Source organism: Acipenser ruthenus, chromosome 4 (assembly GCF_902713425.1).
Source record: "Acipenser ruthenus chromosome 4, fAciRut3.2 maternal haplotype, whole genome shotgun sequence".
Classification (NCBI taxonomy): domain Eukaryota; kingdom Metazoa; phylum Chordata; class Actinopteri; order Acipenseriformes; family Acipenseridae; genus Acipenser; species Acipenser ruthenus.
Window position 1 is genome coordinate 72485466 of NC_081192.1, and position 14258 is coordinate 72499723.

Genomic DNA, 14258 nt, shown 5'->3' on the forward strand with positions numbered 1-14258 from the left:
AATTAATTGTAATGTAACTGGAACATTAAAGTATAAAAGCAATAAAACCCTACACATCGGTCATTAACAGGCATTATGGACCGTTTGGTTGTAATAGCACCCTCGACTTCATCACTAATGCCTGATAATGCTCTCTGTGTCAGGTCTTATGACTGTGCAAGAATGACGTGGCTGGAGCTTATCTGTAAACCCTTGGTGAAGAAAACCATTTTGTGACCTCCCGTCAGTCACAGGTCACAGTGTTTCAGGAGTTCTCTAATGTAACCCAGACACCAGTAATGCAAGTCTGAGATATCTGTGATTGAGTCAGAGATACCTGAGAACTCCATTTTAGATATTTGTTAAGGCTTTGGGAATCTGTGGTCTTATCTCAGTCAAAATGACGTATACAATAAAATAAATCTCCAGTTTTAGAAAATAACAGATTTCAAGATAGAAAATAAAAATATAATCTTCGGTAGCACCTTTAAAATAGTTTAAAGAGTAATACAACACCACAAAAAAAGTACCTTGATGGCACCCAGAAACTCACATAAGGGCCATGGTTCAAGAAGCATTTCACAAACATGATTTAGGGACATTAATGCGTATACTTAGATTAATGTATACCTTCTGATTGTCTATTTTTATTATTCTTTAGGTTATCCCATGATATGTGTTATTAACATGTTACCATTTCTGCACTAATCCATATGTGCAAGATTAATTAAAATCACCAGCTTGTTTTATATTTGGGACTGTTTCTGAACAAGCCTGAGCAAGGTGGAATTTCTGCAGGCCAGCAAAAAGGAATGAGTGATTTTGAAATGATTACTATTCATAGCAACCTACATAAAAAAACAGTACAGAACTGCAAAAATACAGAAATACATGGTACTCAAATAGAAATAGAGTACCCCATCGATAAATAAATAGTGTAGTAATGCTTTCAACAGGAATCCCTCTCTGGCATGAACAGGACAGCTCACAGCATAGATATTAATCTATATTTATGATCACTTGTGTGTGGGTTGTAATATTATTTTCCTTCACCAACATCACGTTATCTGCCTGGCTCGTTTGCTAAGAAACATAAGTGAAAAGGATTTTAAAAAGGTTATGATAAGTTTGAAAACTGAAATGACAAACTCTTATTAATAGATCTTTGCATGAATGCATGATGTTCCACTGAGAAATAAAAAGGTCAAGCTGCAGAGTGCAGCTGCTGAGGTGTTTGTTCCTTGTGAGGGGAGACCTTTTCTTCTCAGCAATAGTCACAACTTCCCAAACACTGGAACATGTAATGGGACTTGAGTGGTATAGAGTTTATACTGCAGTGTGGTCCTACCACTTATAAAAGTTTGCCCCTGTATTTTTGCACGATATTTTTGTAGTTTTACCATGCTTTTCTCATGTTTATACTGTGCATTTACTATTGTTTACCCTGGTTCGCCATGTTTATTAATATGCTTTACTATACCTCACAGTTCTTTACAGTGCTTACATATGTTTTACAATGCTTTGACTGTGTTTTATTACACTTTCATATCATATTACTATGGTAAAAATATTATAAGGGACTGCATTCCCTAGCTCAGCTTGTCCCAGCTGTTTCTGCAGTACTGAAAAGAATCATATTCATACAGTTAGGTTCACACAAGTGTTTCAACATCGAAATGCTGAATCTGTTCTCAAATTTCTTCTTGGTGTTGCTGAGTATCTCGTGATTGAAGCATTACAGTTACAGGGGTCTATCGAATCCGTCCTTCTCTCACTACTTATTCCACCCAACTCCTGGTCCAAGCTCTCCAGACTGGACTACTGTAACTCTCTCCTTGCCTAGGTTATCCACCTCCTATAGCTCATTCAAAAATTCTGCTGCTCATTTTGTATTCTCCCAGCATCGCTACTCTCGTGCTATGATTATTTATTTCTTAGCTTTCTGCTAAGAAATAAATAATCAATCATGCTACCCCTCTGCTTTGCACCCTCCACTGGCTACCTATCTCTGCCAGATCCAACATATTGCGCAAACCATAGACATATTATTAACTCTTTACAGAACATGGCAGTTCACATGAAAAGGACCAATCATATGAATCAGTGTCGAGATAGCATGGTGGGCCTGCAGCAGCTCACCTAGTAATAGAAGCTGTGTGGAAAGTGGAGTGAGTGATACAATCTGGAGTTGGATGGGGGTTGGTTCACATCATTGTACTACAGTGACCATTACTGGTCCTGATGCATCCTGACGGAGACCATGCAAGCCTAACTCTCATCTGCAAGGTTTACTAACTTGGCAATGCATGCCGCTCCAGTTCTCCTGAGTTACACACATAGGTTAGAGCGGTGAAGTGAGAGTCATATTGTAAAAATACATTTTGGTATTTTCTAAAGTCAAGTTTAAGGTTTTATTTGAATATATTTTTTAAGGTAAGATTTACATTTCTGTCACTTGTTATGAAATGTTCCAGAAGTCTTTCTGGGTAAATGTGCCTCTTCTTCTTCTGCATCTTTGTTTCAGACACTCCACTCAGCAACAGACCAACAAAGTCATCACCAGCACCATCCAGCTCATCCATCAGCTCTCTGATATCATCAGCAGCTCCTCCCGGGTAAGCCATGGCCCTCAACCACAAAGCAGACCAACAATACCTGTCACTCCCTGCGATTAGAACCTGTCAAACACACTGAGGAGTATCTGTCAGTGTCTTTAAATTGCTGCCTGTCAGTCACATTGAGCCATACCTGTCAGTGATATAGAATACTACATTACACATGCTTTTACAGCTGATGTGTATCCTCCTTTCAAATTTAAGCCACCCCATCATTACACATACTTTGTAACCAAGTAAAATGCATCAAAAGTTCCTGACTTGTTGTTATTGTATAGTAACTATCAGGTTCTTTCTCATAGAACAGTAGGTGCGATAAATACAGCTTGGAGGGGGTTAATATTTTGAAACATTTTCATAAAAACCAAAGCAAAATGGACAATTCTTTATAAGTGCACACATCCCTCAAAATCTTAGAATCACATAGAAAATCTCAACATGCACATAGAAATCAAATTCAAGATGTACTCATTAGTCAATTGCCGAAACATATACATTTATTGACAGATGATGAAGATGATAAAGTGCGTCATTGCTCAGTGCAAAATAGATTTTTCAGTCATTCATACATCCTTCTTCAGTTTATTCACACTGAGCACTGATGTGTTCGATCCTATCAACCAATAAATGTGCAATGTTTCTGCAATCAAATAATCCTGGATTTGACTCCTTATCCATTGGTGTGCATGCCCATTGAGACTTTTTTTTGATATTTTGATCAATTAAACTTCAGGTCTATGCTTACCTGTAAGTCACTTATAACAGGGTGGACCTGTCCTGATGGCTTTAAAACGTATGATTTTTGCAAAGTTCACTGCACCACCAGATGCCAAATGCTGTTGCTGATGTTTCTCTGAATGGGATTTGCACATGGAATATTGTGCTTTGATTATATGGGAAATGTCAATTTAACTTTGTAATTGAACATATGGCAATGACACAGCAAATCGGGTTCCAAGTAGAATGGTCATTATCCTACATTAGAAAACAATTCAGTACCATCAGCCAATCAGCTTCCAGCTCTAGCGGGCTCTAATAGACGGTAGATGCCCGCTGGAATGTCTCAGCACCAACTGTGAATCAAGTTTAAAATCAATCTGCGTGTATACCGGCTTTTTTAAAATCACATTCTTGCTTACAGCTAAACTGACAACATGACAAACTACCTAAACTCTACTTGGTATACTTACAAACCACAGGAAAAAAAAAAAAACTATCCTTGGCAATTTAATTGCTACAATCAGTGAAAAAAGCCAATCTCACCAAAATATACACAAATCACTATGTGTGAGAGCAACAGCTGTTCAACTTCTAGTTGACGTTGGTCTGGAAACAAGAAAAATCACGTCTGTAACAGGACACCGTAATGAAAGCTCAATTCGCAGATCCTCCAAACAAGACTCAAAACCAACCAATCAAGCAGCGAGTCTTGTTCCTGTTACTACCACACCAGCCAATCCACTTCCTTTCAGCTCAAATGACACTCCATTAACTTCTCAGGCAATGTCCATATTATAAATAGGGGTTTAAAACCCTAACAAGTTAATACAAAATGAACATCGATTTATTCAATAAAAACTCATTGTTTTTTCTTTTTATATGTATGTCATCCTTGTTTTTTTATTTAAAAAATGTTTGGGACTGTTTTCTTAGAACATATTTACTCAGTGGAAAGGTATCTGACAAATTAGTACAAGTTCAAGGTAAATCTACGTTTTAAGGTGTTTTTTTTTTTTTTAAAGAAAGCAGTGGTCAAAATTGTTTTCTAATAGCGACAGTGCTCTCTTGGTGATGGCTCTACTGTGTAATAGTTGACCTTGGCTTTTGTTAGTGCCCTCACTTTTGGTTCAAGACGCATAATTTTTGTCGCGGTCAACTATCACATGGGCATCGACAGGCAGTATCGCTTAAGTAGATGTAAAACCAGAACTTTAGAATCTTGAAACATGCTTTAAACACCAACATAAAGCAATACAGTCCAAAATATAATCTAAAATCCTATTCTGTTGTTATACACAAAAGCATTATGCATGGTTTATAACAGTATACACTTCTGCTCAGGGTACCTAGTGTCACTTTGGTCAGTTATCTAGCAGGTAATGATCTATGTGTTGGATATTAATTCTTAATATCCAACACATAATGTGTTACTCTCCTTACTTTAGATGGAGACAGGTGATCTAATTACTGCAGTTTGACTTGGTTGAAATGAAGCTCAGTTTAGTTCCTGGTTCCACGGCCGCTATTCTAGCCTGGCCCTTATCTCTTCTTCACTGCCACGGCTGGTAATTTAAATAAAAGCTTCCTTCCAAATGATCAGCTCAACAATGGCAGCAAGGCGCTTTATTAATTTGTCACTTTAACCTGTCAGTCAGCAATTTCTGATTATCTCTCTGTATGAACTCCAAGAAGTAGCTTATCTAAATTCCATTAAGAGACGCATTTTAAATGAGTACCCGTGCTGGGATTGTGCAGGGTGAACATGGGAGTAAGTGGGAGAAGACAGAGGACCAAGGCCACCTCAAACACCAATTAAAAAAATGTAATCCTAACTGTAATGCTCCAGATTCTTCACCTATCATATACAGTGCCGTGAAAAAGTATTTGCCCCCTGTCTGATTTTCTGCATTTTTGCATATTTTTGACACTGACTGTTATCAGATCTTCAACCAAAGCCTAATATTAGGTAAAAGGGACCCTGAGTGAACAAATAACACAAACATTTGATACATATTTCATTTATTTATTAAAGAAAGTTATGCAACACCCAATGCCCCCGTGTGAAAAATTAATCGCCCCCTTAGACTCAATAACTGGTTACGCCACCTTTAGCAGCAATAACTGCAACCAAATGCTTCCTGTAGTTATTGATTAGTCTCTCACAGCGCTGTGGAGGAATTTTAGCCTGCTCCTCCATGCAGAACTGCTTCAACTCAGTGACATTTGTGGGTTTTCGAGCATGAACTGCTCATTTCAGGCCCTGCCACAACATCTCAATGGGGTTCAGGTCTGGACTTTGACTAGGCCATTCCAAAACTTTAAATTTCTTGTTCTTCAACCATTCTGATGTAGACTTGCTTGTGTGTTTCGGATCATTGTCTTGCTGCATGACCCAGCTGTGCTTCAGCTTCAGCTCACGGACGGATGGCCTGACATTCTCCTGTAGAATTCTCTGATACAGAGCAGAATTCATGGTTCCTTCAATGATGGCAAGGCGTCCAGGTCCTGATGCAGCAAAGCATCCCCAAACCATGACACTACCACCACCATGCTTGACCATTGGTATGAGGTTCTTACTGTGGAATGCAGTGTTTGGTTTTCGCCAGACATAATGGGGCCCATGTCGGCCAAAAAGTTCCACTTTTGACTCATCTGTCCATAGAACATTGTTCCAGAACTCTTGAGGATCATCCAGGTGCTTTTTGGCAAACTTGAGACGAGTATTCATGTTCTTCTTAGTGAGCAATGGTTTCCTGGATGTTGTTCTAGGGTTCTTTGTGACTTTCTGGACGATTTTACGCCTTTCTCTTGGAGAGATTTTGGCAGGATGGCCACTCCTGGGAAGATTCACTACTGTCCCAAACTTTCTCCATTTGGACAATATGGCTCTGACTGTGGTTCAGTGGAGCCCCAGAGCCTTAGAAATGGCTTTGTAGCCCTTTCCAGACTGATAGGCATCAACAACTTTTTCCCGGAGGTCTTCAAGAATTTCTTTTGTTTGTGGCATGATGTGCCTCTAGAACCTGTGTCAACTTCACTTTGATGGTAAGGGCTAAAGTTAGTCAGATTTATATTGGGCAGGGCTGGCCCAAATCAGGCCTGGTTGTTAACCAAAGTACTCAAACAGCTGACCCTAATTAACCCTTCAATTGGGTTGAGTTAACTAGGGGGGGGAAATAACTTTCACACCTGAAGATTGCATGTTTGATTACCTTGCACACCAAACAAATGAGAGGAAGCACCAAACTTTGGTGTCATTTTTTTTTCTCCAAGACTCCCTCTATATACTACTACAACAAAATCTGACCAAATACAATGTGAAAAATGTGCAAGAATGCAGAAAATCAGACGGGCAAATACTTTTTCACGGCACTGTAGCAATGGGGTTGTGCTGTGTTTCAGCCTTTAAAAAGTTGCCTAGGATAATTGTTTGTCTGCTTTACAGCACCTTAAAGGGATACTTTATATATTTTTCCTAACATTGAATTTCTTTCCTGTTTAATTTCCTTTAATGTACCGGTATCTTCTGTATGATTGTAGATTGCAATTTCTGCTTAGATAATTTACCATCCTTACTAACATTGCTTCTGAAAAGAGAGACTGATTGTGCGGCGGTGAGGTGCAGGGAAGCATATCAGTACTGCACAGGTGCCAGTGCACAATGCTTTACTGAAATAGTTAAATATAATCTTATTATTGTCATCCAGTGCTCTTAACACTAGAACGACCAAGGCGGTCATTTTGACAGTTTTTGGAATTTAAATTTAAATTGCAGTGCGTGTGTTTAAGATACAGAACTGAGCTTTCCTGACACTTCCTAAATATATGTACTAATTACCCTGACAAAGAAAGAATCACGCAACAGCAAAAATCAGGGAGATCAAATACTGTCATACCTATTCTGATCCAAGAGCAGTTAAATTGACCAATACATATAAAACATATTATAACAATTAAATGTTGCGGTATTATTTATATTTATCGGGACTTGCTGCCATGTATTGAAGTTTGATTATATCAGTCTGCATTCCTCAAGTGACATGATTTATAGTGTTCCAAACAGTGCCATCATTACCAGCCTCTTGAGTGCCAGGTGGTGCTGGCGCTACTGCTGGAGAAGCGGATGCCTCAGGTGAAGCAGTGACTGGATCAGATGCAGGGGCTGCCACAGGATTGCTTCTTCTCCCACGGGATCTCGTGCGCCCTCAGTGTCACTGCTGCTGGAAGATTCATCTTTGCAAACCCAGTCTGCTTCAGAGCCACATTCATCATTCCCCATCTCTGCTGCATCAGAATCATTATTTAATAAACTTTGCAGTAATTCCAAACACTGCTTTGCTGTCCTGCGTCTTCCGCAATCCATTTTCAATGTGTATTGGGGTAACAATGAATTGCTTAGAAAAACGAGTGACTTCTATAGTAACCAGAGTGCAGACAGACAGCCGGGCGCCATGAGCTGTCAGGCTGAATGATGGGGTATCAGGAGGCTCATTGAAAGAATAGAAATGTCAGAAGACCGCTCACTTGAGGAATGCAGACTGATATAATCAAACTTCAATACATGGCGGCAAGTCCCGACTGATAAATACAATAATACTGTGTGACCAGGATGACTGGTGGTGACGTCAGGCCAGGAAATTAATGGAACATACAGGCAGTATTATGGGGCGAGATGCAAATGCACTTGTTTTTCTTTTATTAAATAAAAGGTTTTAAACAAAACTAATTACTCACAAAATGGTGCTTTGTCCAAACAAAATAGACAGACAAGAAAATAACTAAAACAAGTATCGTGCTGGTTCAAAACCAGCACGCGTAGCAATTGTTTATTTTAATACTTAAGTTACCTCCTCTTACTCCCTTTTTCTACTCTTGAACACTCAACAACCCCATTGCAGCCAAAGCTGCAGGTCTTTATAGTGGTGACCGATTAACTAGCTATTAATTATCTTATTATCCCTCAGTCACATTTTGCACAGGTTTATTAATTCTGTGTGACTGTCAGCTACTTAAATAATCAGTAGCTGACAGTTACGCATTCTCACAAGTTATTTTTAAAATAATAACAAATAATGGCGGACGGCACCTCACTCGTCCTGCCAATCATAATAAATCAAAACACCGGCTTTTTGCCGTCATATAAAATACATAAATCATAACAATAATAATAATAATAATGAACAAATACAAAATAATACAGAACATGCACAGGGGCAGGGAGTACCCCTTCATACCGCAACGTTTAATTGTTATGTTTTATATGTATCAGCCAGTGTGACCGCTCCTAGTAGGAATAGGTATGACAGTATTTTATCTCCCCAATTTTTGCAGCTACATGAGGGTAATTAGTACATATATTTAGGAAAAGTCAGGAAAGCACAGCTCCATATCTTAAACACACATACCGCAATTTAAATTTAAATTCCAAAAACAGTCAAAATGACCGACTTGGTCATTCTAGTATTAACTATAGTGGAGTACTCGGGGATAAAGCAGTGTTAATAGCCCTCTAACCCCAATAGTGATCTCACCTGAGACTTGGTTTTCGGGATCACCAACTCCACCAAAGCCTGGACTTTAGAGATGACCGGCTTTACCCGACCATTACCCATGATATAACCAAGATATTGGATCTCTTGTTTGCCAAATCCACACTAGCACACTAGTCATTAGCTATAAACAAGGCCTCCCTCTCTTTCCAGTGGAGCGTCTGCATGAAAGTAACAGAATTGAAATATACAGAGGGGGTTTTAAACCATTCTCTGTGTCTACTTGGTTTCTGGTTACAAACTCCCCCACTGACAAAAATGCTTTTAAAAAGAGTTCTAAACTAAATACTGGACAAATGGCTTATCTTCACGATCGCTGAATGACTTCTTTGGCACCACAAGCCAGACAGTTCTGGGTGCTTTGACACCTAGGACAGAAAACCATCCATCTCATAAATCCAACTGACAGGGGGCAGAATAGTGGACCAATTGAGAACAAGGGGCCGCATCGGAATGAGAACAACCGATGGGAAATACTCCACATGGACTCAGGCACTGCCCAAAATAACCAAACTATCCATCACAAGGATAAAGAGAAGATTACAAAAGTATGAGTGCGACACTCAAACAGGGCTCCCGACACAAAATCCAAGGTTCTGATACACAAAGCATTCTTTGAACTGTGACAATCTGGAGATCCAGTCTGCGACCAGCTGGAACAGATACCATTTTCGGACACTCTAATACAAGATAACTATTCTAGTGTTTACCTTGGTGTGGGAGTCCGCTGCGTAAGACATCTAAAATCCTAAAAGTACTTGTAATCAAATCTCTAACTTAGCCCCGATTGATCACCGGAGAAAAAGTTGGATGAACATTTGAAATCGACATAAATTTAAATATATTCAGTTTATTGAGCTAGCAGTGCCAGGGTTTGCGGTGAAATATCCCAGACATCACCGGACGAAGAGTGCACATATTGGTGGAGGAATTGCTGTTTCAGTGGAATACCTAAATAGTTAACCCTTTGCAGTCAATTTATTAAGTGCGCGTCAGACGCGTCAGGTCCAATTTATTTTCACACGCGCAGTTAATTGTAGATGCGCTGTTTAAAAGTATTTTTTTTCCACAGTCAAACGGATTTAAAAGGCCCTGCATATCAACAAAGCACTCACTAGGCATCTCCAGCCCTGCCCCACCCTTTTGTTTGTTATAGCTTTCACATATGCTAAGAAATATATAATAATATCAATATTATCAATCATCTCCTGATCACTTGTTTTATCACCAAACTCCTCAATAATGCGATCCAAGTCATTATTTTATTACTATAACATCTCAAAAAAGCTCTGCAAATGTCTATGATATTCTCTGTGCGCTGATTCAGTAACAGTCAGCTTGTTTCCTTATGGCCGCTGTTATCTGATGCCAGGAGCAAGTATGACTATTCATGAGATACGCCCTTTTTTTCGGAAATAAATAATAATAATAGTCGTACATACCGATCAATCATCTCCTGATCACTCGTTTTATCACCAAACACCTCAATAATGTGATCCAAGTCATTATTTTATTACTATAACATCTGAAAAAAGCTCTGTAAATGTCCGTGATATTCTCTGAGCACTGATGCACTCACAGCCAGCTTGTTTCCTTATGGCCTCCATTATCAGATGCCAGGGGCAAGTATGACTAATCATTCGATACACCCTTATTTTTTTTTTCGGCTTGTCTCGGCTCCTGTTGCTCCCACTCGGCCATTGAATGGTTTTCTTGGCTTTTTCCGGAGAAAAAACGACTAAAAACCCTTTTTTTGCGTCTTTTTGATGATGTCGGACAGGGTCCGACATTGGACCTGATAGGAATAATTGCAGTGTCGGACCAGGTCTGACATAGGGTTAACCCTTTGCGGTCCATTTATTAATCGCGCGTCAGGCACGCCAGGTCTAATTAATTTTTATACGCGCTGTTTAAAAGTATTTTTTTTCACAGTCAAACGGGTTTAAATGGCCCTGCATATCAACAAAGCACACACTAGGCATCTCCAGCCCCGCCCCACCCTTTCGTTTGCTATAGCGTTCAGCTATGTAAGAAATAAATAATAATAATAATAATAGTCGTACATACCGATCGATCATCTCCGGATCACTCGTTTTATCACCAAACTCCTCAATAATGCGATCCAAGTCATTATTTTATTACTATAACATCTGAAAAAAGCTCTGCAAATGTCCATGATAGTCTCAGTGCGCTGACTCACTCAGGCAGCTTGTTTACTATGAACGCCCCATTATCTGATACCTGATACCATGTATGACTATTCATGAAATACGCCTTTTTTTTTCTTTTTTTTTTTTTTCGACTTGTCTCGGCTCCTGTCGCTCCCACTCGGCAATTGAATGGTTTTCTCGGCTTTTTCCGGAGAAAAAACGACTAAACACCTGTTTATTGCGTTGCTATAATGATGTCGGACCCAGTCCGACAAAGGACCTGTGAGGAATAATTGCAATGTCGGACCCAGTCCGACAATGGACCGCAAAGGGTTAATGACCCTTGTTCTTTGCAAAGACATTTGTTTTGTACTGTCTTGGAATCTGGACCTGTCCTTGCCAGGAGGAGAGCCTTTGTGCGCCTGTATTGTTGAAGACACGGATCAGCAGGAGGAGACAGCGAACGTCCGTTAAGTATTCAGTGAGTAGTGTTTTAACCCTTTGCGGTCCTATGTTGGACCTGGTCCGACATTACAATTTTCCCTTTCCGGTCCAATGTCGGATCCTGTCCGACATCATCAAAAAGACGTAAAAAACAGGTCTCGTGTCGTTTTTTCTCCGGAAAAAGCCGAGAAAACCATTCAATGGCCAAGTGAGACCAATAGGAGCCAAGAGAAGCCGAAAAAAAGGGTGTATCTGAGCAATACAGATAGCCCCGGCACCACAGAGATAACACGGACATAAATAAACAAGATAGCAGCTTCTGCATCCAGTGCTCAAAGAATATCATGGACATTTGCAGAGCTTTTTGAGATGTTATTGTAATAAAATAATGACTTGGATCACATTATTGAGGATTTTGATGATAAAATGAGTGATCAGGAGATTATTTATCGGTATGCACAACTGTGAAGAGGTATGTGAAAAATACAGCGAACAAGGGGTGGGGCGGGGTTGGAGATGCAGTACTGAGTGTCCTATTGATATTCAGTGCGTCCAAAACTTTTAAACAGCGTGTCCAAAATAAACTGAGGGTGTGGAAATAAATTGGACCTGACGCGCCTGAGACGGACTGAATAAATGGACCGCAAAGGGTTAATCCTCTTATGATCTCAAGAATAAGCAGACCTTAAAGTAAAATTAACGTTTTGCATTGTATTATTCGGAAGGAATATGGTAATATAGCTGAGCAGCTTCTTAACGTGGCTCCCCATTAGGCCGCTTGCTCCTCACACACACACTGCATTGAGATGTATTTCCATTCATTACTGTATAGCTTTATGTTACTTTATATTACTGTAATTATATTTTATTTTTGCTTTTCTGATATACTTTATTTTCAGTTTTCGTACTGTATAGTATTTTGATTTGAATTTATTTCTGTATTTTGCCTTTGTTCTTTTGTAAAACATAAAAATAATAGAAAATAATTGTTCACAATAAAAGGGGCAGCCCCTTTGTGTTTCAATTCCGATGTGATGGTTTTCTTGTAGAATTCTATTCGGACTGAAACCACCAGAAATGACTAGTTCACTGGTTTGCCTCCCAGATGGAATTTAGTCATATTCCAGAAGTGAACACTGCCCATCAAATTCTTATTGCAAATCTAAATACAATTCCTTCTTCAGGTTAACACACTGACACTTCACACAGAGTAGCCCAGTTCTTATTACAGGGTTGCTCTTTCTGTCCACAGCAAGACCATCTACGACTCGTTCGTCTCAGAAGTGAACTCTCCGAGTCCATCCAACGCTATGGGGACCTGCAGAAGGTAAGCACATATATCCATCTATCTATCCATCTATCCATCTATCTATTTACACACAGTCACCAACATATACAGACACACTGAAAAACATAGCATCTACAATCTCTCCATACACTCGGCCATTCACACACACTTAAATATATACACACAGACAATACACATTCAAAATTAATTGGATTTGATCAAGGTTAAATGTAGCAAAATAAAGGCACTTGATTAGGTCTATTCATCTATGAAGAATAGACATGCTACGAACTGGAACAAAGGCCATTAGACCTGTGACAGGGTAGCATCACGGCCCAAGATGTTACCCGCAAATGAGAGACTCGGAGTTAGAGAGTCAGAGACAGAAGCTGCAGTCTAAAGCGCAAAGCACACATTTATTAAACACAAAACAAAGAAAAAGGCACAAGGGACAAAACAAAACATCTACACAAAAACAATACAGGCTGGACATTCACCTTCACTATATAGTTCTCAAAAGCACAGTCTAAACACAGTATAAATACAGGTGGCCACTCTCCAATTAGCACTCAATTACCTAATTGGACACACCTGTGATTGTTGGCAGGGACAGGATTTAACACCATCCCTGCCACAAGACCCACAGCTTTAGGCTTCTTTGGATGATTACAGCGCAACATTCTTACTCTCTTCCCAGAGCCCTACATCCTCTATCCCTCTTCTTCCTTCCAGAAGCTCTCCTGAATGTTCAATACCCCCTTCAAAGGCCTTGTCTGGTCATTCACCATTGCATCAGTCTGTCTGTTTCATCATTCTAGTATGCATCAGGTGTATATTTATGTATACTGCCTAGCCACATTATTAGGACCAGTACCCAATATAGGATTGAGCCACAGTCTTGACACGACATGGCATAGATGCCACATGGTGCTGGAAGATGTATCGAGGGATGGTTAATCCATTCAGTTAGTAATACTTTACCCGAGGTAGGCAGGTGATTGTGATGACTTATGCATCAATCAAATTCATTCCAAACATGTTCAACTGGATTAAGGGAGTCATGGCATAGAACATGCCCCACACCAAATATGTGTTTATTTCAATCCCTTAACTGTCGGTACTGAGCAAGATTTACTCTTAAAGGTATGGGGTTCTCTTTTCTCACTTCCTGTCTCTTACACCCTCCTTACAGAAAATTGCAGAGAAGTCCAGAGCCTTGCTGCCTCCGACACAGAAAGATAACAGACAGGTGGGTGAGAGGAGGATGGGAATGTCAGTATTCAGGAGAACCAAAGTCGCTTGTCCTCAAGCATAGGGATTAGACCACTATTTGTTTGCTTTTAAAAGGGCTCCAGGCCAAGTTGATAAAATCGCTCAAAGCCTGCTTTAGGGAGGTCATATTAATGAATCTGCCTTGTTGACCCTCTGTGTATTACAGTACTGCATGAAACTGTCTTGTTGCAAGTAAGCCTGGAGCGAGAAAACATGACATGAGAAGGATCTGCTGGACTGA

The 14258-nt window shown here is 39.7% G+C and overlaps 1 protein-coding gene across 2 annotated transcripts in view; it reads left to right on the forward strand.

Moving 5' to 3' along the window:
* tsnare1 (T-SNARE Domain Containing 1) overlaps window positions 1-14258 on the forward strand; it is a 265495-nt gene that overhangs the window by 119932 nt on the left and 131305 nt on the right. For both annotated transcript variants that reach the window (XM_033999014.3, XM_034917187.2), the window contains exons 5-7: window positions 2504-2594; window positions 12710-12784; window positions 13938-13994. In XM_033999014.3, the coding sequence (XP_033854905.2) occupies window positions 2504-2594; window positions 12710-12784; window positions 13938-13994 (223 nt within the window). The remainder of the gene's footprint in view (window positions 1-2503; window positions 2595-12709; window positions 12785-13937; window positions 13995-14258) is intronic.